This window comes from Nelusetta ayraudi, unplaced genomic scaffold, assembly GCF_046127955.1.
Source record: "Nelusetta ayraudi isolate G7.1 ecotype Tasmania unplaced genomic scaffold, CSIRO-AGI_Nayr_v1 ptg000004l, whole genome shotgun sequence".
Lineage (NCBI taxonomy): Eukaryota > Metazoa > Chordata > Actinopteri > Tetraodontiformes > Monacanthidae > Nelusetta > Nelusetta ayraudi.
This window is the reverse complement of record NW_027466054.1, coordinates 3,965,261-3,991,046: the sequence shown is the minus strand read 5'-3', so window position 1 is coordinate 3,991,046 and position 25,786 is coordinate 3,965,261. Positions and strand designations below refer to the sequence as shown.

At 41.8% G+C, this 25,786-nt stretch overlaps 1 protein-coding gene and 1 long non-coding RNA gene across 2 annotated transcripts in view; one reads left to right on the top strand and one right to left on the bottom strand.

Moving 5' to 3' along the window:
* ctnna2 (catenin (cadherin-associated protein), alpha 2) overlaps window positions 1–25,786 on the top strand; it is a 258,023-nt gene that overhangs the window by 180,330 nt on the left and 51,907 nt on the right. The window contains exon 9 of the mRNA XM_076045078.1: window positions 5,036–5,188. Coding sequence (XP_075901193.1) covers window positions 5,036–5,188 — 153 coding nt within the window. The remainder of the gene's footprint in view (window positions 1–5,035; window positions 5,189–25,786) is intronic.
* Window positions 1–25,786, bottom strand: part of LOC142900744 (uncharacterized) — a 289,985-nt gene that overhangs the window by 233,068 nt on the left and 31,131 nt on the right. The window lies entirely within an intron of this gene.

Here is a 25,786-nt window from a genome sequence, read left to right as displayed (position 1 = left end):
AGGATTTTTCTTTCTTTTTTTTTTTTTTTAACGGCCATTGGAACTTTTGGGGAAAAAATTGGAAAGTAACTAAGTAACTCCTCCACTCCACTAAATAATACAATAATAATGTTGAAATTGGCACTTTGAGTGCATAAAGGCGAACATTCTTTTTTCTTTCCATCAGGAATCAAATAAGAGTGAGAGTCAGCCTTGACAGCAGGACATAAATAAAGCAGGAGAAATACAACACAATGAAAGTACCAGTTTCAACCGCAACATCTTTGTGGATTGCAACGCATCTTCTTCCTTTTAATTAGTATTCACTCGCCAAACAAGCTGACAAAGTTGTTGGAAATGAGCCATGTGCTGCAACCCCCCGTGTCGTCCTGCCTTAAATGAACGCATCTGTCAAGTCATCTCTCTGGGCCCTCTTTTGACTGATGGCTGATTCCCACATTCCCTGTAGCACTCCTGCTTCACAAATTTCCACTCTCTTTATTCGCCCGCTCTCTGCTTCGGGTTTGTTTCGGAATCATTTCCATCTCTGCTGTTAGTTTGCTGATTGGAGCAGCAGCTGTTTTTAATTGTTGAGGGTGATCATGTTAAGGAGGAACAGCTGCCTTGGAACTTGTCAGCTGTAGCTCTTTATGGGGACCAACAATTCAAGAACAACAGATCCTATTTTTTGCATTTCATTCCTGCAAAACACTTTCAGGCTGTTTTTTAAATTTTCATTAGCTGTATTATTGCAAACTCCCTGTTATCCTCGCCAGTGGGGAATACAGTCATGTTTAGAGTAGGATTATAAATGTGATTAACTTCAGTCTCACTGATGAGAGATAGACTCGGTTTTTAACTTGACACTCACTTAAGAGCAAAACAAAAACTGGACTTGTAACACAGATCGGTATTCGAAAAATTATTTTCGCTTCTTCACCCTACAATTGGTCAAGTGGCTTCCACATCTGGCTGCTTTGATACCAGCCTTCGGCTCATCTGTATTGTTGGAGCAGCCAGTCAAGCACAGTAAAGCCACAGCCAGCCAACCAGTTGCTCGTGGTTTGACTCTGCGTGCCGACTCAAGGTCCTTCTGGAAAAGGAAAAGAGAACCTGTGTGAAGCTGGTCAGCAGACGGAAGCAAAAGGTTTTCTTAAATCCCTTGCTAGATCTTAGCTCGCTGTATTGACTGGACTGAAAAGAGTGAACCAATAGCAGGTGGCATACAACAGTCCAGTTTTCCTCCTGAGACCAGGTAAGACAGCTGTAATGGTGCTTTTGGTTGAAGGATTGTTTGACACTTGTGGTCCTTTTCCTGGACACGTCTGATGAATGATGGGTCCCAATGCTGACTGCAGCTTCAGTCCACTCACTGTTCTGTGCACATGTGCTTTTGTAGAATCATCAAAAAACAAAAAAACAAACACAAAACAAAACATTCAACCATTCATTACAGCTTCAAAGATTCAAGGCATTCAGATCAGCACTCTTGGTTTCCATCCTTTTGGTATGTACTGAAGCTCAATTGAATTGTAAACTAGTCCCAGTGGCAGGGCTTGCCACCGAATGTTTGTTTACACAAATGGTGACGCTGTCTGTATTTTTGCAACCCTTTGAACGAGAATTCATTGCTTTATTTATGAGTCGTGCACTGATCATGGGGGACGGCTGCGACCGCTTCCCCTTGCACATCTGTTTCTTTGACAGCACAGGTGTCTAATCCCACAAAACGCAAACATTTCCCACATTACAAGCAATTGTAGATGAAACGTTGATGCTAACCTTGTCTTTGAGGATAGCACAGACCTACAACTCAATATAACAAGAACACATTTGCCCAGTTTTGCTCAGGATATGCATAATTATAATGACTGTCACAGATTGGGTTAGATTCCCTTGGAATCAGGTGGGATTCACCAGTCTTAATTTTAGCTGTTTCTCCCCTTTGATTGGCAAGAGCAAGGAGTAAAGATAAGAGCCATGATGAAGAAATAAGATTAAAGCGGTCTAATTACTTCATTCAGGGAGTGGAAAAGTCGTTAGCAGCAAGCTTGTTGGCAAAAATCCTTCACACATATTCAGCATTAACATCGCTCCGTGCCACACTGAAATTGTTTTATTTGGTTTGTTGCAAGCTGGCACATCATATAAAGCAGGTTATCTTGTCTGAATGAAGAAACAGAGGGAAGAAGAGCTCCAGCATTAATCACACTGACTGCTAACTGTAGGCAATGATGAAGATTGGAGCGGTTGTGATGACAGTTCCAATCAGCGATGAGGACTTTGTCTGGGATCACGCATAACAACAGTTGCATTTCTGGCCAAAATAAATTTGTTTTACAAGACTTAAAACATGTGATGAAAACATAAAGGCCTTGTACATATCACACAACTGGCCTTGCAGTCTGCATAAATGGTGTTCGAAAATACATCCACAGCATAAATTACAATGTAAAAATTTACTTGCTAGGCATGCTCCGTAAAAATACACCCTTTCATTACGCTACGGTATGGGGAGCCAGCTACGCTTTCACAATGTACTCTTGCAAGTCTGTACTTTTGTATTAGTGTGTTAAATATGGGTGGATATGGCTGAATAGCTTGCTTTAACTTAGCATCTTAGTTTAGCCTTTCAGAGCCTACGCTGCTAGCTTGAATACTGATAACTTCCTTGAAGAATACAGTAAAACAGCATGTGTCCTGCATAACAACAACAAAAGAATTGACAAGAAGGACAAAAACATGGAGTCATGTGAAATGATTAATCTATATGCAAAACAACAAGCCGTTGCATTCAGGGCACAGTTGCTGTTGCTTTGCACAAAATGGGGGAAACAAATAGCAACCCCACTAACTTATAATGAGGAGAGCCTATGCTATCTAATGGAATCCCAGCTCTATTTTCTTTAAGTGCTGGTGAAATACAGAGGGAGAGTTTGAGAAGAGGTAGTGGGAGTGGAGCATGGAGGGAAGTGAGATCCAAAAGATTGAAGATAGATTTCTGTGGGAGTGGTGGGTGGGCATTAGAATGCTGATGGTGCAGGAGAGACTGACTTGGGAAATCACTTGTCTGCATCATTTCTCCTCTCAAAGCCAGAGTCACTCTCACTGTTCAGGATTCAGAGGGGCCCTAAATCCAGCGCTCTCATCGCCATCCATCCGCTCATGAATGCTGCAGACATTAAACGTGGACTAAAATATTCCTACACTACCCATGTACTCAGTGTTGTTTTGTTGACCCCAACAAAACCCAACACACTTTTGATTCATAGCCCAGGTTTGAAGATACAGGACACTGATCTGGTTGTCAAAAAGGGGCCACGAAGAATCCACTTGATGCAGAAGCTCAGCTACATTGCTTTAGTGGCCAGGAGGCCATTTTGTGCAATTGTTATCAAGAAGCCTTTTAACATTTCATTGTGTCTGCTGATTCAGTGGTTTGCCAGCCTCAACACTAGTGTAAAGGTATGTTCAAAGACTAGTGGGAATCAGCACAGGAATGTGGTGTAATCTTGGAGAAACAAGGGCTGAGAAAGCAAAAGATAATGATCAGCTAACCAGAACAAGTTTTTATTGTTGCCTTCTGGTTGTCGCTACAATGGGCCCCACACCAAAATTACAATGCAAAATCTTTTATCTCCCTTTGCAATTAGACTCTTCAATACTGACTCCAATCACTTGTTTATTTATTTCTTCTTTCAGGATTTATTGATTTGAATGTTTTGCTGATATAATAAATGAAACTATTTCACTGATTCTCCCCATGTTGCTTAATGTTTCCTTCCCTAACTATTGATTGCTGACATTATTGTTGGTCTATGTAAGTGTATCTGAAAGTGACAACTAAACATTGTTCAGCTTTACGTTGACGTTGGGTTATTTGAAACGCTCTGTAGAAATAAAGTGGACTCGACTGAACATCATGATACATTAGCAGATTATACTAAAGGCCCCCCCACCCCCACATCTTCCTTTTTACCTTTATCAAACGCCTGTAATCTTGGATCTGATATCAATGGAAAAATGGTACTGTGCCATAGGTTTAATGGGTGTATGTTTTTTGTTTTGGTTGTTTGTTTTTTAATAAAACCTTTTAAAATGCTGTTTGCTGTATTTTTAGAAGTGTCATGTAAACAACACTGGACAGAATTGGTCTGAGTGGAAACGGCAGAGCGTTAATGGCTGTGAGGGAGGCGTGATTCACTGTTACTGCTCCTCACTCTGTCGGCTGGCAATTAAGTTAGTAATGGTCGCAGGTCATCTGAGTGTGACAGACAGACTTTCTTTACACTGATTTTTATTCTATTGTCCGACAAAGCCTTTAGTTTCCTCTATTTTTGCCTGTCCTGCTTAAACATGTTTTCTTTTTTTGTTTTATTCGTTTGCTCTATGTGTAATTACAAAAGATTGCTGGACGGAGTCAAACAGACTCCCGGTTAACCAAACACATTTTTCTTCAGTGTCATTTGTCGAGACTTAATAAGTTAAGTGAGTTTTAGTGTGTGTCATTACACTCATAAGTGATGTGAACGGAATCATTTTTTATTTATTTATTTATTTTAGTTTATATCAGTATGGGCAAACACAATCTATTATAATTGCTCATTCAATTCCAAAAGAGTTTAAACTGCTGCTTTTGTGTCTTTCACTTCCAACTGTTTAATATTCCCTTCGGTTTCAGTTGCGCTGTTATTTGATGTCCTCCTTATTCACTATAAAGGGATCATTTGAACTTTCTTTCTCTAGTTTTAGGAAAGACTATCAGAGCCCATTTGCCATCTCACGAAGCAACCAATCTCAAACTGAGTTCGTACAAATGGGACAAAAAAGAAATGTATAAATAGCAAACACTGCCTGGGCTAAAAGGCCACTGGGGAATTAGACAATCTTTCTGGCTGTTTGTACTCCTGCTCATTAAGACGGTCACTCCTTTTTTCACCCTCGTGTCGGCTGGATTTCTCATTTATCACCCACCCTCTCGTTTTACAACGCTCATATACATTGTTGCCAAGTTTATTAAAGTTGACGTCACCTTAATTGTTTCACTCTCTTCCAGTTGAGGAAGGCGGTGATGGACCACATCTCAGACTCCTTCCTGGAAACCAACGTTCCCCTGTTGGTGCTCATCGAAGCAGCCAAGAGCGGAAACGAGAAGGAGGTCAAAGAGTACGCCCAGGTGTTCCGCGAACATGCTAACAAGCTGGTGGAGGTCAGTGTTAAATTATACATGGGGTCACGGAACGGATGCACGTGTACACCTCCTCTTTGTCATTTTTCAGGAATCCTGAACACATAGATTTGTGATGCTAGTGTATAAGCAACACATGTGAAGGCTCGGTAATGACTTTTGGATGTCAACTACATTACTGGGATTTTGCTCTTTTCATGCAAACCTTGGAGACACAAACATATAGACACACCCTTGCTTCCATAATCCATGTCCTTATTGCATGGTCTTGTCTGCTCACCAACTGGTCATAAATGGTATTTATAAAAAAGTGTGTAAACATTAAACTACAACCTACAACTCATTGGAAACAAGTTCCATCACATTTCAAAATTGCTTCAGGTGTTTCTGGGTGAACACATCTATATACTTACACGATATACAAAACTATCAAAAGCCTTACTTTTTTCATTGCATTGCCTTGTTCAAGTATGATAGGGAAGTTTGTACTCCACGAGGTGACTTTGTGACAAAACAACTCTTGGATTAGGAAAAAATTAAAATAAAAAATGCCCCTTAACAAACTTAAGGGGCACAATCAGCCAAAAAATAGTCAGTGTTTTTGTAAATACAGCTCGAAGGTCTTTGTTTTGTTTTGTTTTTATTGTTTTTTTCAGGAAAGAGTTATTGATTGTCTGTGAGAATCTCCGGACACTGAGAGACAGTTTACTCATTGTCTTTTTCATCATGGTTGGCCGTAGAGATCACCTAATACCTTTCACCTCGACTGACGTGTTGTTTCAGTACATCGCCCTGCCGTTAATTGATGAAATCCACACCAAATACTTTCATTTCATTGAACTAGCTAAGAAAGGTCACATTGAGTCTGTGGTTAAGATCATTGAGGTGTGGTCTGTGCGACATTTATGAAAGCATGGTGCACAGGCAAACATTCACAAAGAAGGACATAAACAGCCTTACACCTTGGCTGGTCGACTGTAACATTGTTTCCAAATGTTAAGTTGACCTAATGCAAGCATTATGATGTATGTGAAACAGATAAATACTAGATAGTCAGCTCTGGGATAACCTAAATAATTACTTGTGAAAGATGATGTTTTATGACTTACTGCTGTATCTAACCTTCCATACTCTAAATTATGATATTCAAACTAATGCTTACTAAGAAATGCTTCAGAAATTAAAATGAGAGCACAACATTCTGCTTTGCGTGAAGAAATGCAGTAGCTGAGTCCTCAATGAGTCAGATGATTTTATGCCATTAGTGGTAAGAAACACAGCATGCACAGTCGCCCGTGCAGAGTTGATAAATTAACGCTTTTAACGAGCCTAAAAGCAGTGGCCTAGTAAATCAAAACAGGAAGTAAAAGCTTGGTAAATTGGCCAGGACAACATTTAGGTAAATGCAGTTTTGTTTTCATAAACACTTTTTGGCTCATCTAAAGATCATCTCCATATCCTGGCAGTTGGAGTATAAAAGCCTAGGGAGGCCATGTAGTTAAATGAAAGAAAAAAAAAAAACATAAAAATGTCTTCATAGCGCCTGCGTGGTTCAATCAAAAAGACTCAGTCCAGTTTGCCTTGAAACACCGTCATTAACACCATTTTTAGCCAAAATACTCTCAACCTCTTTGTAATCATGAGGGCAGGAGGACAGTCATGCTTTCCCTGTCAAGTGGCCGTTAGTTAGTAAGCTTATTAGCATATTAACATAAGTGTCAAAGTGGTTGGTGGTGTAACTGACCTTTATTCACTAAGTTAATTGAGGTCTTTAAAACACACTTAAGCTCACACAAGGTAAGTCTTCCTTTGAGTTCTTCTTCTAAGGCTAAATGAAGACTTCCTGAAGAAGACATGCTGCTGCCCCTGCCCTTTAGTAACTCAGTGTCATATAAGTTTATCATACAGTAAATGGTAGAGTGGCACATGCATATGAATTTGGATTTCATTAGATCAGAATCTCCTGCCAAAGGACCTCCCCAGCAGTGATCACAGAACATCCCTCCACATTGTCTTGGCCAGTTAATGGGAAAGAGATATGTGTGTGACTGGACATGAAGCAGATTGTCAGGGGTTAAGATGTATGAGTAAAACCTCTGTAATAGGGGGAGAACTAAAAACCATGCAATCATTTTAGATCAGTTTTTTTTTTCTTCCAATGAGTTTATCAGCTCTGTGTGCGCAGACACATTCATAGGAAATTAAGTAAAATCGTGAAAGTTATTCAGATTACTACTAGACCAGCCAAAAACTTCTGTCAAATCCCCCTTTTAAAAACTGCTTATGATCATTTAGCCTCGACTACACATGAGTTCTTGGAGTTGTGTTTTCGTATGTGATACTTAGAATCTTAAGTAGAAGTTAGTTAGTTTTTCCTGCACATCACACAAGATTATTTAATCAAAGGTCTGATGAGGCCCAAAATCAAAACCCTGAAGTCATTGCTGTGTTGCACAAAAGCAGGACTGAGCCATTTTTCGCAGCAATGTGCCTGATCGTGTCGGTTTGCTTGACTGGGGCTACTGCCTTTTGGGAAAACTGTTTACACACTGTAACCTGCAAGAATTATCGGGCACAACAATGGCAGGACCCTGGATTCACCAATAGAACACTCTCCAAAGCCTCACACTGCCTTCCATGATTTGCCTTCCCCCCATTGTGCAAGCGGACACCATGTTCTTCTGCATCCTTGCTTGGTTATAGAGCATTTGTTGGTGCTGTTATTGTGTAACTATTGCTGTTAACGAACTATTCAAAGTTCTGAAAAATGGGGGTACGCATCATTCACATCACTTGTCAGTGTTTTGCCCTTGAATGTTAAACAGTTCAAAACTCTTAATTCAATTCTATATGACACAATAGTGTTGTTATTTCTGCCAAGACTTCATACACCGCTTCACAGACACACGCGGAAGCACCATAGCGATTTAAAAACACGTTATGGATTGCATGTAACTAATCGCAATTAACGCATTAACGCTGACAGCCCTAATATATATATGTGTGTGTGTGTGTGTGTGTGTGTGTGTGTGTGTGTGTGTGTGTGTATATATATATTTATATATACATACCCACTTTTCTTGCCAACAGGTCTGTTCTAAGGCCCCATTCCCCTTCCTCAATTTAACTACTAACCCTTGGCCCCAAAAACTGAGTCACAATGGATAGTGACTGAAATCACCCCGCCCCAAGAAATGTGTTGCCCCTTGTTGAACATGATACGTCATCAGTGGTCTGCCATGCTTTTATATAAACAGATGAAATGTTTTGCCCTTGTTGCCAACATACCAACTGCAGCAATTTTCAAAACCCCAACTGCTAAAAATGAGACTTGCATGGAATCACTGTATCATGATTGAATATCATGATTTAAAAGTAATTGTTATGATTACAGTAGAGGGACTCATGAAGGTCATTGAAGTCAGCAACAAAGACAATGTTGCTGCACAAACAATGGCTGTTTTTAAACAAAATAAGGTTCACAAATTGGTATTTTTCATCCTTAAACAATTTTGTAATCCACACAAAGAAGCAAATTGTTACTTCTAATTCACGATTTATCTATCTAGCTATCTATCTAGCTATCTATCTATCTTTATTCTTCTGAAGCATTAAACCATTTTTATCGATAAGCTTTAAAAATAATATAATGTGCAATGACAGTAATCTGCAGTTAACTGTACAAAAGCTTTTAGTATAAACTGTTGTTTAAAATCATTGGCCTTTTGCTAGACCGCAGCAAATACCGTCAGTGTTCATACATGCTATCCATAATTTTATTCAGTTCTCTTTTATGGCCGCTGCATGCCCAACCATTAATGCTTTCCACACTGACATGCTCTTGTAAATTCCAACATGGGAGGAATATCCAATCTTTTTAAGTTACCACGGTCCCTTTCTTTATTGCCACCGCATTGCGAATGTGTGCGTGCCAGCAATTCCTGCACATCTAAAGGACGTTACGCTCTATCACTATTTTAATGTCACGGCAAGGTTTTCCTCTGACCTTGACTTCATCTTTGAGCCTCCTTCATCTCGACAGCGTGACTGCTGTGAATGACGGTTCGGAAACTGTTTTAGCGCCATGAAGACCCATAGTCCCATATCTTTTATAATCAGAAATACCTTTTTTAATCTGATTTGAGTCTTAGACATCTGCTCCTATAATTGCCTTGTCAGTGCTTTTTTTGCTTGCTTTCTTTGCATTTTCTCATTGTAAGCAACCTCGGAGTACTTTTTAACTCGTATTTCTTTAAGTGTCCTCTATTTTGCATGGTTGCTTGCCCTACAAGCCTTATATTCAGATCCCTTATCCTAGGCTCTAGAACATCTAAAACAGCTGACACCTCACTTATATCAGGCGTAGCTCTTTGTGTATGTGGTCATAAGGCCTTGTCGAAGTAGCTATAACCTCAAAGATATACCAGTCACTTCATCTTTACCAGTTCATTAGCTTTTCCTACTTTGGATTTACAGCAGTGACCTTCTTTAGGCATGAGCAGAGTCAAGGGGAAAGGCGTATGTACATCAAGCAATTATGCATAATCAATACAAAGTTGAATGTAACAAACACTGAGATGGCCTTCAGCGCTCAGCGACATGAGACATACTGCGGCAGTAAATATTATTCTGGGGGCCACAGCATTAAACACTTTACTGGACAGTTAAGCAGAAAGCAGATGGAACACTGTTGGAACAGGTTTATTTTTGCTGACCCGCACCTCCAAGTCAGCATTAATCTTCTCCTTTCATTTAAAGTCCCTTGTGTGAGCGGACTCTGTGGCTAGAAGATGTTTCACACATCGCCGACCCAATCTACTCTCAGTTTGAAGATCTATTTTGTCAGATGAGGTATGTAAGGCCACAGGTGAACCACATCCGGTGTTCAAAGCTACAAGACACTTTTGCTGTAAGACGTGACGTTCTGTTGAATTGTATTCATCCAAAGCCCTTTAAAATGAAACTAAATCACTTGTGTCTTTTGTTTGTTTGCATGTTTGTTTGTTTGTTTTCTTCTGGTACTAGAGGGTGACTCTGGATTTAGGGTTACATTTAGCATCACCAAACTGCTGGTTTGATGGTACTCGCACCTATTTTCTGAAGTTATGGTGCGTTGCTTCTAGCTATAATGGTGGCATGGCAACTGTTCTGATGGACGGGAGGAGGCAGAAGTTCATGTCGAGCAACATGCACGCATGGCCGGCTTAGTAAACAAAAGGATAGAAAGGGTTCGATATCAACAGACAGGGTTTGTGAAGTGGTGTGAAGTGGTGCTTTATTTACTCCTGAAGAAATCACACCTCTAGAGCTTCAAATATTAATATATATTTTGTATTCCCGTATATCTGACAGCTATGACAATCACATATTGCCTGTTCACGTTGACTTAACTTTAATGGACTCAACTTTTGGCCACCGACGACACATGTGTGACTCCCACTGCCTCACACCCTTGCAGTCGTTTGTGGCACCACTGGATTTTAACTAATTACAGCCTCCAAAAATTGAAATAATCCAGATTTGCAAAATTTCTTTTTCCGTTTCATGAACCTTCAACTACCTTTTATGCAAGGATCTGAGTCGGCGAAAGCGTATGCTGAATCGTTAAAGGCACCTCTTGGTTTATGAGAGTTTTTGTGAGTGTAGTAGAGAGTGTAGAGTGGGAAGACTGTTCAATTTGAGTTGGGTTTAGATTGACTCTTTGTGAAAGAAAGACCCCACTCATCAATGTTTTCATGTTGGGAAGGGTCACACTCGAAGAGATGCGAGACAGTGCCATTCTTTGCCGAGCAAAGGAAATAAAGAAAGGAGGAATGGGGAGGAAAACAAAAAGAGAAGAAGAACAAATTACCACAACAAAAGGAAAAAGCCTGTTTGATGTTTGGCTGGACTCTGAATCTGTCTCGTATTTGAGGTCCTTTTCTGCGGGCAACATTTTGTACACTTTCACTGTTGCTGTTATGTTGCATACGTGAGTCTGACATCTCTCGGCACACACGACTGCTGCTCATGTTTTCAGTTCAGAGATGGAAACATCTAAAAGTGTCATCATTTCAGGCTATTTAGAGATGTAATTTTGTGAATTTCTTGTCTTTCTGAAAAGAGATTGCAGTGTTGGCAGGGGGGGGGGAAATGGCACTGTAGACGCTGCCGTCACAGAGAGAGGGGCTAAAGATTGAGAGAAAGACACAGTGAGAGAACGAGAGACAGAGCAATTGTGATGCGCAGCTCCACAGATGGTTCTTGCCCAAAAGTTCATAAAAGTAACATTTTCAATTCCCCCCCAAATTGCCAAATTTTCTAATTTTCCTCAAATTTGAAAGCTGTAAAGCCTGTTTTGCTGTTTCCTGTTTTGCTTCCCCTTCTCCGAGAGGGGGTTGTAGCCAATTCAGTGGTCTGACACGGACCAGTGGTCTCTACCACTAGGGGCTCTAAAGATATTGGTCGCGACCAGCTCTACAGTGGTCTGTGCTGTGCTCCTTGTGGTCTGTCTGTTGTCTGGGTCAGTTAATAAGTGGTCCTTGAAGTGGTCTTTGATTTTTAATGCACCTTCTCTGTTCACTGCATATGTTGCCAGCACTGTTAATTGAATACATATCAAAGATCATAAACTTTTATCTATCAAATCTGCATACTGGTGTCGCGGATGACAGTTTTTGGACTTTGGTTGTTACTGTCTGACTGTGAATTATGTGTCAGCAGTCGCCTCCCCCCACGGGGAACGACGCCTCGCTCGACGGGAACACGCACACTATATCCCGTACAAAGGGACGGTCGACCATAGTGAGACCGGTGGACGCGACGTCTTTTCTCGTTGGCCGCCGGCTGAGGTCGTGGCCACACCTTCAGCGTGGGATGGTTATCAGTTAACGGTTGGGAACATTGCGGTTATCACATGAATTGTGTTTTATTTGTTATTATTCCAATCATTTAAACTGCGTGGCTATTTTAGGAAACTTTTTACTCAATCAGTCATTTTAATCTCTTATGCTAAAAGAAAATAGTGAAACAGGGGTTTTTAACAGTGCCGTAGATTATGTAGACTCATTATGCATGCGACTGCAGTGTTCTTCATCATTATTATTATTATTATTATTATTATTATTATTATTATTATTGTGTAAGGCGTGTTTTTATTGTTTTCTGTGTGAAGTAATTTATAATTATTTATTGACAATGCAGTTATTTTTTTCTCGTGGGTTTATATTATTGTCTATACAGGCAATTGATACTGTTTATTGCCCCCCCACCCTCCCACCACCACCACCACCAACTGGTCGCGACCAGTATCTTTAGCGCCCCTGGTGGTAGAGACCACTGGTCTGTGCTAGACCACTGAATTGGCTACAACCGCTGCTGCCTTCTCCTCTGTACTGTGGATTGTTGAACCAACAACTACTCCTGAAGATTTTATCTTGAATTTACCCCTCATCTTAAGTTTTATCAAAGGAATCCTCATGTGGAAGTTATTTTGTGTGTGCATGAGTGCGTATGTGTCAGATCATGTTATTTTTTTTTATAACATTTTTTGGTCGGGAGTTGTGCCGTTATGTTTTCCTCCAGATAAAAAATATCTTCAGATAAATACAGTAGCAGTTTTAATCTCCTGTAGCAATAAATTAAAGACATTTATAAAGAGAGTTTTCCTCTTTTCGTCGTCGCTTAATTTGTGATTGCCTTGTCATTTAGTGGTTGCTTGTCCTCAGCCCTGTTTCCTGTACTTTACTGCTGAAATCAAGCCACAACCTGGTATTATAATCATTTCTGGTGTCGCCACTGGACCCACTAAGACGACTGGAGGTGTTTGAATAGAAATGTCAACACCATTAAGTCTGTATTTAAGAAAGAATTGCCCTAAACCCTGAGTTGCTTGTGTAAGGACATCAATTCATGGCTCTGTTATGTCTCCTATCGTGCATGAATTGAATTGTTGGGTTTTTTTGTGCCACACATTGCCAGACTTCGTAAAACCAACTGGTATGAAGCTAAGCCAGACTTTTGAGTCAAAGACAATGTCAACATCCCCACTGAGCAGCAGCAGCAGCTTCTGTGAAGGTACAACATAAAAAGGAGCGGTGGAATTCCTGTCATGCTATTCAGATATGACACTAAGTGGATTACACAAGATTAAGTCTGTCAAAATGGGAATCGAAACAGGAATAAAACTTGACATAGTACCATGTTCCTGTGCTCTGAACAAGCCAACGTATGCTAATGTGATATACAGCTCAGTATAAATCCTCAATTATGTCATTTGCCCACAGGGACTGAGTCACGTCTTAGGATGTAGCATAATAGCATCTCTGCTTTTGATTTATGCATCATCTTCATTTTCCGGGGCGGCTAACAATGAGGTTTGCTTCAATGTATGCCATCCAGACGCGTTCCCTGTTGTCTTTAATGTCGATGATTTACTTAAATGGGTTTATGTCATTAATGATGAGATAATAAAATCCAATAAGTACCCCAGGAATAAATATTGTCACAAAATGCAGTCAAGAAAAAATTGTTAATAAAAGCATTGAACAAAATTAGGTTTTGGGTAAACAAAAAATATGTGTTTGATTTAATCCGTACAATTCTATTACACCAGCATAAACCTCTGCAGGCCTACAATTCTATTATTCCAACATAAACCAGGTTTGGCTGATTTGATAATCAGGCCCTTGATAACTATAGTTAAGATTCAAATATATGCATTTTTTCCCATTCATAAACAAGGTCTCGTCTTCATACACATACACATACAGCCTAATAAAGAGTTATTACAATTCTATAAATAGATAAATAATGTGAAGACATCAGAGTATATGGCATTAGATTGTAATGTCGACCTTAAGAGGTTGAAGTTTATTACAATATTATTATTTTTTGATTATTAATACAGTATTATTATTACAATAGACTGTTTTTTACTCTTTTTTTTCTTCTCACATTTATCCACAGTGTACTAGTATTGCTTATTACTTACATATAATAGCAAGTTTAAGAGGCTCGTGTGGTAGTCCATAGAGAAAACACTGTGGTGGAGTAATTGTTTAGCAGGGAGCACCATGTGGAAGCTGTGAAGAAAGAACAAGAGCATTATTCATATGAACTATATCAGCAAAAGACAGACCGTGGCACGAACGCACAGAATAAGCAGTAATTTCCACCTTCTTTTTTTTCCTCTCCCTTTTGTTGATGAAAAGACCTTGGCTCGCAATCTTTTGTCTATTAAAATTTATCATCCATTGAGCTGCCGTAATGGATGGTGAGGAGAGCACATGGAGCTCTCTGGCACCTTATTAGAAAGGGAAAATTGACTCTTTGTACCTGCGGATGGATATTTTAAAAGGAGAAATCTCAAACCCAGGGCTAAGAAGGAGCAGTCCGAAGATGAGTACATGAGGCTGTAGCCTGAGCAATGTAAATATTTTTGCAAAGCTGTGACTCAATAATCTCTGGGTATTTTGTATTATTATTATTATTATTATTAGTAGTAGTAGTAGTAGTAGTAGTAATAACAATAATTATTAATAGGTATTAATAAGGACAATAGAAGTACTAATAAAGTCTAGCTTGCTCCTCAAGGTGGGACTGCTTGAATTCATGTAATTATTTTTCATAGATTTGAGCACGAGTGTCAAATTACGTGTGTGCCATCTCGGATTGATTTATATCATTGATCAGTTGCCGTCAGCACTGCTAATCCAGCAAGACCTTCCTGTGGCTCAGCAGCTCAACTACCTCTTTATTAAAGGGTAAATTAAACCCTGACTCACCGACAGCAGGTTAATGTCTCATCAAAAGTCTGCTCTCCCTCCTGAAAACGATCTCCTCGCTCCTTTGCGCACTCGTTTTTACGTAACACCGCCGATGGTTTGTGTCTCCGAGGACACGCTCACAAGGGTGGGCGGCGCCTTGCTTTTTTTTCTCTCTTTTTGTCAGAATTATGTTTCTTAGTTGGGAGAAAAATAATTCACCGTCATCTCTCTTGCACATCGGCTAGCATGGGTTTGGTATATTGATGAACTCTCAGAGAAACACAAGGCAGTGTTATTGGGCTCATTGCAGAATCGCCTGGGGGTGAATGTAAGATCATGTGAGGCTGTCACCACAGATGTTTTATTTTATTTTTTTATTTTATTTTTCATTTTTCTTCTAAGGACGTGGCATAGCCTTGACGGACCAAAGGAAACAATTTTTAAACTTTGCTGAGAAAAGTTTGAAATTCTGAGTTGAATTTCCCGTGGGCACATCTGCTGCTGCGACTGAATCGTTGCTGCTGCTGCTGCTGCTCTTAATTATGCCAGAGAATGCGACCAAATATAGAAATGGCCAACAGCAGTTAAACAGCCCCTCTGCTCTTACCCCGATGCGTTTAATCGCCACCTATTGCCGTAATCCCGAGATAAAGCCTTGAACAGTGATGCAACGGCATGCGGTGGGGTTGGGGGGCGGGGGGCGGGGGAGAGAAGCTCATCTCCCACCAAGCCAGATCGCGGAAGTGAATCAAATCTCCAAGGAGCTGCTCCACAGCCCCTTCTCCCCTTCCCCGAGGTGGAAAGCCCTACTTTGAGCGTTCCCTTGCATCATCAAAGGGGGCCCTCTGTCTCATGTAATATTAACATGTGCTAAATTAGTGGCAAACAGCAGCAGCAATGTTTACACAGCATTAGCACAGACTTGCAAAGGCACACAGAGAGCGGCCGCCTTTGTATTTGAATATTAGGGAGCTGTGACACCAAAGGGAGGTGATGAGCGGCAAGTTGTTTCAGAAAGAAATTCAAATTTAGCTCCTCTTTATCATATTCAGTTGTCTGAGCGAGTTGGTGATTTTTTTCTTTTTTTTCCAGCAGGAGGACGGGGGGGGGGGGGCAGGTAGGGCCGCTCATCCGCAAATGCCGGCCGACTTTTTGAAACCGTCTGCAATCTAATAATCAGAAAGATTTAGATCTGGAGTGGGTTGTCACAGTCAAGTCAAATCTGCAAGAAAATTAAGTCCATTAATCACCTGGTGCTCCATTTAGTCTTTTTCCCCCCTCCCCTACATATAGCTCTGAAGTGTGTCTGTGTGGGTGGCTAGGGGATAATGGGTGGCTTCAGCTGGAAAGGGTTGTGGGTGGGGGTGGGGGGTGTTTGGTGGTGCAGAAGAAAAGCCATCACTCCTCATTATAGAAAATAGATCATCTCTCCTAATTAGAGCCGCAGCTTTTTCCCCCCTTTATTAAAGCAAAGTTCAAATGCAGAAAAATGCAAGTTAGCGATCCACCGCCGCCATCCGACGCTGATTAATTGGGTGAGCGAATGGAAACCTCGCAGAGATGACTCCGGTGACTTTTTGCTCCGTATTGCTTATTGAGGTAAAGTGTGATATAGTGCAGATACCAGCCCCTCTGGGAGGAACGCATCCAGAAAATATGCATTGCCGCGGCCTGCGTGGCCCACTTCAAATGAAACATGACCTCCCCGCTGCTGGCTAAATGTGTCTCACTGTGTTCGTCTTAACAGAGAGCCGGAATAACGCACTTCTCTGTTGCCTTGTGAGAGCGGTTAAGGGGGAAACAGAAGAGAGAAATTGAAGGAAACGCATAAACTATTCAAGCGCCGTTAACAGCTTTGAATATGCAAATGCACCACATGCTGTTTCCACTATATCTAAGCTGAAGGCCTGAGCAGCGGCTCCTGTTACCGCTGTGGCAATTTAAAGACATCAAGTCACAAACACGAGCTATTAATCAATAATAACGAGACAATAAGGGGGATGGGCGGGCGAGGGATTTGTTTCCTGTCAAATATGGAGTGACAGCCTTGGAAGGGATGGGGACACTGGCACCAGCGGAGAGGAACAGTTTGACTGAGGAGCACTATAGATAATTGGGAGGCTCCTTTTTAGATGATTACAAAGAGCGGCGTAACAGTTTGGAGAGAAGCTGCACACGGGAAGGGTGGCGGGGCATCGGGGGGGGGACCTTAAGAATTAGAGAAAAACAGAAAAGAAAAGAACCACACCCTCAAGATGAAATATTGAAAGTCCGGTAAATAAAGTCTGTGCACTTATCACAATTTTTTTTTTTTACTTAACTTAAGATTGTTTGTATTGGTATCGTATTAAAGACAGTACGAACAATGCAATATTTACAGAAATAATCAATCAGCAAGGTGCAGCCTGTACACCAGGATGAATCAGGCCATTTACTGGGGACCGAACGGTAGATGTACCGACTAAAGTGGCCGAAGAGCGTCGTTCTGTCCATGTTTGGCACAGACAGCGAGACTGTGGAGGCACGAGAGTCGCACTGAGAGACGCGGCAGGTGGAGAAAAAACGGCCGCCGCCTCCAGTGCGTCTCCTGTTGGCAGCAGCAGCAGCAGCAGCAGCAGCAGCAGCAGCAGCAGCAGCACGTCCGCCTCCTTGTTCTGCCGGAGTCCTGCCCCATTGTTGGCACAGCGTCGAGGCTCACACTCGACAAGTGGGCCTTTGTTGTCGTGGAGACAGGTCTGCGTAAAAATGCAGATGCAACAGTCTGGAATTTTCCATCGCCACCCGAGTCCCGTTCTGTCCATTCAGCTCTCGCCGACAGTCCTCCCACAGTTCACCCGCAGACGGCCGGACCGTCCTGGTATAATCGCCTGTGCTGGAGCGCCGACGTTTCAGACCGCAGCCATCAACACGTCCTCCTTGCCCCCGCCCCCGCCCGCCCGCCCGTAAATGACATAAATAAAGCAGCAACATGAATCCAGCCAAGCACAAAAAGAACTTATACCTAATTTCATAGCCTTCCTTCCTAATCTTATCTTTCCTCCTCAGCAAGTTTTGCGTTTCTCCTCCCCCATTCGCTGCTGCTGTTGAAAGTTTACCGCAGATAAGTTGCGGTTTGTTTTTCAGCAGAGGGGTTACAGGTGAGATAAATATCCTTGCTAAACCAGAAGTGAGAGCAGGCGGGAACGTACTTCCTCTTTGGGGATGGGGGAGGGACGGATGGACCCCGGAATGCAAGTGGGACGTCGCCTCGTGCATATTCATGAGCAGCTCATGGTCTTTGATCCGATTCATTGAGTATGCAAATGATGTGAACGCACGGGAGGGCACACGCGCACGCACGGGGGCATCTCTTGCCCTCCCGCTAGCCGCTCACATCCATCCGAGCACCAACACGTGTCGCTTCACACTGTAAACACAGCTTCCTGGGCTAGCCAGCGCCGCTAACTCGGCACAGACTGTTCCTCTTTCCACACGGCATCCATGAGGGCATGTGATGTGATGTAGCTGTGTGCCGCATCTGTAATGTGTATTAGTTTAGGTCCATTGGAACCATATGCAATCATTGGTCTGATCTTATCTCATTACGGGGCTGCAGCCGCAGTGGTGGCGGTTTCAGATGTTGGTGAGCTAAAAACGCCGTTGGAATGCAAGAGAAAACTTGCGTCGGGCGAAATGTGGGAGCGCGCATCTGGCTTTAGCAGAGCTGTGACACACATACGGGGAGTCTGTAGACAGTCCAGACTTTGGATAAAATGTAGCATGACCAACATGAACAGTTGGCTGAGGAACTCTTAAAAAACACTAAAGCCCCGTTCCCACTGGCCAGAAAACCCGACTAACAATCGGCATTTGGTGGCAGTGGGAAAGGCTCACCGACCCACGTCGACCCGCGTCGACCCGCGTCAAGCAACACGGGTTAAAAATCGGCTTTAATCAGCTTGGCTCCGATTGGCTTGCAGTGGGAAAGCCAGACCCGCGTCAACACGCTAATTTACGTGATGATGTTGAGTGTTGTGTGCGCTACGTACGTTTATCACGTACAGAAACAAAGCTCTGTTTGCATTCGAGACTGGATTCATTCAGCATGTTGCAGCACTGGCAAGACGGTGAAATTTGCATAACACAACTGCTCCCCGTCATGAGTTAACAAAATCGCATTCCGACCGTCACACTTTCGCACAGGAAAGCAAACTGTCGTCACCATTTTAATACATTTCAAACCATCAGTCACACCGTGAATGGGATTCTTACAGCAGTGCTGATGTCATAGCAGTGGTATTCAAGTAGGCTCAAGGTTGTTTCCCATTCACTTTTGAGGCGATGATGTAGATAAAGAGGGAAGGGAACAACAAATAAATAAATAAATAAATAAATAAATAAATAAGCAAAACGTTTCTTCTATATTAGGATTGCAGCCTTTAATTAGTGTGTAACTGCAGCTGAGATATTTTCGTAGACTGAAAGTAAAGGACGTTTTCATATTATTTTCTTCACATTGAGCCAAATGCAAAATCTTAACCTTGGAAGATGTACATTTAAAAAAAAAAAAAAAAAGTGTGCTTAAAAACCTCTTTAAGCACACTTAAAAATTAATAATAATGTAATAATAACCCCATGTTATTATGTAACAATGTAAATGTAACAATAAACCCCTATTGTCTACCAGGGAAATGAAGGTGGCTGTGTAAGATGCACACACTCAACGTCACAATGCGGAGCCTACTTGTGAACTTAAAGTTGTTATTTTTTTTTGAAAGGTGCTTTCGGAGGCAACAAATGAAAGGAAAGAAAAGCAGCCTTTGCAGCTTCGTCAGTCTACCTTTTAGAATAGTTCGAATTGTGCTCCAGTTTGCACTTTGCTGGATTATAATTAGAGCTGCGTCATTTTCTTCTTTCACCATGGCAACCATTATCAAACACATATTTAAAATAGAATAAATTAAAAAAAAAAAAAACATTTTGAGGACACAAGAAACAAAGGGATAGGATAGGATGAAGACGCAATTTTCTTTGACAAAAGCATAAAACAAGTTACTTAATTTCCACAAGTGGAGGTTTAATTCACAATCGAAGGCAACTGTCCTTGATGAAACAATACTTCATCAATGACCAAATGGAGGTTGTAGGATTGGACTGGAAAGGGAACAGAAAAAACAAACAAACAAAAAAGGTGCCCTTGTATGGCCACTTCCAGATTTAATAAATGAATGTGGTGGTCGGCTTCCACCAATAAACAAGGTTTATTTGGTCAAAAATCTCCCTCTCCCGCTCTCGCTTCCCCACCCCAACCTGCTCCATCCCTGGAACAGCTCACCCCTCCCAGCTACTATGTGGTGTTTCCATGTTCATTTGCATTAGCAGGTCATTTTCTCACTTCAGCACAAGCTTGTGTTGTGTCGTCAAACTACCTTTCTGCACTCAGTGTTTTGTCTTTCTGTAAAACTAGTTAAAGCGGCAGCGTATATGTGGCGTGGCGAACACGCCTGCTTCCCTCCACTTGTGCGAACCAGTGAGCAGTCGGAGTGCAGTGGTATGTGTTGGAGTTGTGGGTGTTGTGCTGTAATTGCTTATTGTGACTTTCCAGTAGGGTGATTGCACAAACCTCAAATCATTGCTTGTGCGCCGTTCCTGTGTTTTAGTCTGTTTCTTTCCTAATGTTTCAGGGATAGTGTGTGTGTGTAGATGTGTGTAGATGTGCGCAAATCTTCAACAACGCCGACCATAAACATTCATTTGCAGTGTTTCACTTGCCTTAAAATGCCTGATCACTAAAAGTCTGTATTTTCTACCCATCAATTTGTTTGTTTACTTTTAAAGCCTTTTTAAAAAGTAAATCTGATCTGTAAATTGTTTTTCTCACCCATGATTCTGAAGGGCTAGTAATAGTATAATAGTTACACATATTTAGCTTTCAAACAGCACTTCTTTTGTACAGCAGTATTTGAATACAAACATTACAGCAACTGATATAATTAAATTAATAAGATTGTTATTTTATTGAGTACGTAATGGTGCCTAACAACCTGTAGATGCATTTTACACACCATAGTCTGCGCTGTGTAAATGCAAAAACCTTTCATTCATGAAGCTTATAAAAAAGTAGTGCCAAGCTGAACAGTGAAGCAGAACCCCTTTTTTTTTTTGTGCATCCCACAGCCAGCCCAGTATCTCATTTGCTGTCTTTCAGGTTCCAATAGATGTCACACAGAATCATCCGAATTCAACTTTTTTTTTTTTTTTATGGTAAAAAGTAACATAAATAAAGTTCAATTGCTCTGACTTGACCGGCTGAAGAAAGGAAAAAATAAAAAATAAAAAAAACAACAAAGATTTCTCATCTCAGCTCTTAATACGGGCGAGAATATTTGGCACGGAACTCAATTCTGTTTCATCTGGTCCGGCTCCTGTTGTGTGGCGAGCCTATTCTTCCCGCAATGACCCCGTGCTTTTCTGGGCCGGCGCTTCTGCTCTTTGACGGCCGACTTCTGGTCGCTATTTCCCCGGAGGTTGCGCCGAGGCAGACACCTCTCATGTGAGGCGCTAGCCTCACACACAAAGAGCCAGGTGCTCCTGTGGATCTCAGCAAGAAAACACAAGAATCTACAGAGCCGTGTCATTCCCAAAGGTGTCAGATTGAATTCTCTTTCCCCTCACTCCACAGGACTGGGCTTAAAGCCCCTCTCGGCCAGAGCTTGGGATGACCCATTGGACTGTGGACTGTGTCAAACCTTCTTAAAGGTCCAGTGTGTAATATTTGGCCTGATTTACAATTATTTCTATTGGTAAAAGCTTGATATACTGCCCATAATTAAATTTATAAAAGCGTATTCGCCCAGTACAATAAAAGGTATTCGGTTTTCCTACCCATACAACATTTTTTATTCATATATAAGAATATACAATATCAAGGCTCTTGCTCCCAGTTAGCTGCCATCTTGTACTGCCATATTTCTAAGGAAGCCTGGTGTGGACAATCCAACCTGCCTGACAGTACATTTCATTATTAGGGTGAATACTTGCGTCCTCAAGTCAACCAACGAAGAAGGTGGACGAGGTATCCAGGCTTGGGTGTGCAGCTCACCGTAGTTCAGTGGCAAGCTTGGTAGGGGGAGGGAGAGAGGTTGAGTGAAAGAGCACTGTAATTGAAATGTAACCACTTGATGTCGCTGTTTCTTCACAAAATCTCCAAATGTTCCACGCTTAACCTTTAAACCACTTTTCACGTCCACTCAGCCTAAATTTCCGAGTCAAGTCCTTCTCAAAAGTCAAGCTCTATGCACATATTCATGCATCGTCACTGATCCACTTTTTTTTTTTTTTTTTGAAAATCTCCTTGATACCTACGTTACCTACCGCACTCTGCCGTTGACCGTGAATGTCTGACTTGGCTCAGCTAGACTGAAATAAAAGGCTTCTAAGTCCAAGTCAGGCACAGTTGGCTGCGTAGGCGGGCACAGCCCCCTGACGCTGGGGCTGGTTGCTGTTCTTACTAATAATGAGTAATCTGACATCTTACTAGTGCTTCTGAAGTAATTCAGTTAACCTTTTTAATGGATAATCATTTATCCATGCACCTCTCAGCCAAAACAGAAGAAAATCTGCAAATATCTGCCATCTGTTAAAATAAAAATAGTATTGTCAGAAGGGATTGCAGAGGGGTTTTTGACTCATGGTGTCACTGCGCAACGTTGAATTCACAACACAAATAGGTTATCACGTGACATCACACGTCTTGAGATGGAGGGCAGGAAGTGAAAAGTAGGTTATTGCAGAGGCTCTGTCCTATAGAAAATTGCAGATGTTTTGGATAGTTTACACAGTTGCTCTAACTCCATTTCTTCTTCACCTTCGTGCGTCATCATAACCATGTGAAATCCTATTACTTTAAAAAGAACACTTACTGAACACCGCTTCCATTTACTGTAAGTCTGGAAATGGAACCTCTGCTTTCCGTGTTGTGATGCATTCTGTAATAACACAGACTTCAGTGATTTTCATAATTAGTACAAACAACAGCAAAAGGAGGTTCAGTTGTCAAATTATTTTAACTGTAAAAAAAAAAAATACAAATATGACTGCAAAATACGATTTCATGTGACTTGATTTGAACCACGTTTAATCAGAATACAGTTTTTTTTAAGGCTTCTGGATTTATGTAGGTTAAGAAAAGTGCAGGAATAAAACAGCCAAAAATGAGTTCTATTGTCATTTTTCTATCCATTTTTAAAATAATTTTGTTAATCTAGGTGATTTGACAGTTTTTTGGGTTTTTACTTGTTTTGCTTTTTTCTAAATGCTAGTCATCTTGTCAGTGCGCGCATGTGACACCCTCCGGTAGCCATGGGCACCGGTGCAGTGTAAGCTGCCGTTGTTTGCAGCATCTCAGTCTTCATTTTCTGTCCTCCCTCCTCCTCCTCCTCCTCCTCTTTCCTCTCTCCTCTCTGTCTTTGCCCCTGTTGCATTCATGCTTAGATGGCACGCTAAGTGAAAGAGGAGCCAATGAGGATGAGCAATGCCTTGCTAAGCTGGTTTTAGTCACGGGGCATTGTCATTAGATTAATGGAGCAGAAGGAGCCATCCGTTCTGTCTCCGGAGGGGAGCTTCACTTTTGGCGGGCTGGAGGGAAAAAAAAAGAAAGAAAGAAACCAGGGGTAGGGGGAGGGGAAGAGGTGAGGGTCTCAGCCCCTCCCCCAACCCAGTCCTCACACAGCACACAGCCTCCCCAAACCACCTGCTGATCGGCAGTGAGCAGTGATGTGTCACAGCTGGCCTCGATGTCGATGTTTGTGCTGGTTTATTTCCATAAATCGTTTAACCTCAATGTAAAAGACCTTTTCTGAAGACAAGACATTTCTGCACAAGCATTTGGCCTGGTAATTATTTGACCGGTTACAATATACGTGAGTGCGTGAAATAACATGCAGCCACTGGCTTCTGACGGTTGTGTGGCCACGCGACTCACTGTTGACACACTGGAAACATATTATTTTAAACTCACACCGCTTATTCCTATTCAGGGTCACGGGGGTGTGTTGGAGCCTCTCCCAGCTGTCTTAGGGCGAAGGCAGGGTGACACCCTGGACAAGTCGCCAGTTCATCACAGGGCCACATAGAAACAAACAACCATTCACACTCACATGCACACCTACGGACAATTTAGAGTGTTCAATTGACCTCACATGCATGTTTTTGGAGTGTGGGAGGAAGCCGGAGAACCCGGAGAGAACCCACGCAGACACAGGGAGAACATGCAAACTCCACACAGAAAGGGCCCAGGCCCGGAATCGAACCCACGACCTTCTTGCTGTGAGGCGGCAGCGCTAACCACTGCACCACCGTGTCGCCGGATTCAGTTCTTGCTCCAGTGAATTAATTCTGGCGAGAGCGCCGGCAAAAATAGAGGAGGGAAAAAAATAACATAGGGAGACTTAGGTTGCACAACACTGTTGGCTGAAGAGAAAAGACAACTGTTACCATGGCAAATAATCCCAGAATTCTCATCTCTTATATTTCCAGCCAATTACTCCGAAACTCTGTTTCATCTGGGTGGCAAAAGGTTTTTGGCTGATTTATTCCCAGTGCTTGTGAGCAATTTAGCATTAGTGTTCGTTGTTGCTTTTTTTTTTTTCACTCTCTGTGAACGTGCGTCACTCGTGCGGCACCGTGGAACATTCTCAAAGTTTTTGCATCAAGAATGAAATGACCAAATTATCTGTCTGCGTGATAATGGGTGTAACTGCAGGGCACCGAGTCGCTTTGAAGTGTTTGAATGGAGTGAAGGAGCACGACTAGTGCATGAATGAAAAGTGTCCAACGCAAACTCGTCATCCACTTGAAAAGTTGAAGTAAGGTAAATGGTCATTGTGTCATTGTTAATTGGTTGCACTTTGTAAAACGTGGCTCTGATTTTGCAAATTACCACTTGTATGCATTTGAATTCTCATTTACAGGCCACTTGTGCTCTTTAAATGACACACTGTTAGCCTTTGCCATTTTTTCCTTCGGCTTTATTCTTTCAATGGTGAAGGTTTGTTTCTTAAGGAGAAAGTATAGAATACAGTGACACGTGTTTTTAGAAATTCATTCTTGGCATTTACTTCCCACTTTTCTTTCATCACTAATGTGTAGGAAAAAAAGTAGGGTCTTCATCACATGAATGTGTGTTCTGCTAGTTAAATTCAATGGCCTTTGTAAGTGAACCATTCACCCTAAAACTCGTATTAATTAACACAATGAAAAAAATAATAAATAAACTCTCTCAACCACAATTCTTTGGACAAAAAAGCAGCTCTCTTCACAAAGCAAAGCGGAGATGCTTTGGGACAGTATGTTTAATTAAAATCTGAGTCACAACCTTGTTGTTGTTATTTTAGACTCATCAGTGTAGCCAAAACAGGCAGCTTGATTTTTAAGACAATTATGCAATTACACAGCACACCAACAACACCCCTGGGGACGGCCGCTGCGAATATGTCCTGATGGCGACTCCCACAATCTGCCTTCTGTTGTGCCGTTGGAATAACCTTAAATGCAGCAGCCTGGACCCCAGCTGGTCCTAAGACGGCACTGAGGCTCATTTGGCCTGAACCGTGTTGATGTCAACACCCAAGTTTTTAATGAACCTTTTATGTGCAAGACAATTTCCAAGGTGGAAAGTGGAGTTGGCCATCATTTATGCCGCTGCTGTCCATACATTCCTCCCAGAGGAGCACTAACGGCAATACTGTTCAGCCCCCCAAAACTTAATTACTCCAGTCCTGAATTTACTGGAGTGGGGATTTATAGCGTACCGTTGCTATGCAAGAAAACTTACACATTAGGTTTCAGGGGGGGAAGGAGTCTCAGTGGGAGTTCCAAGAGTTCACATTAATTG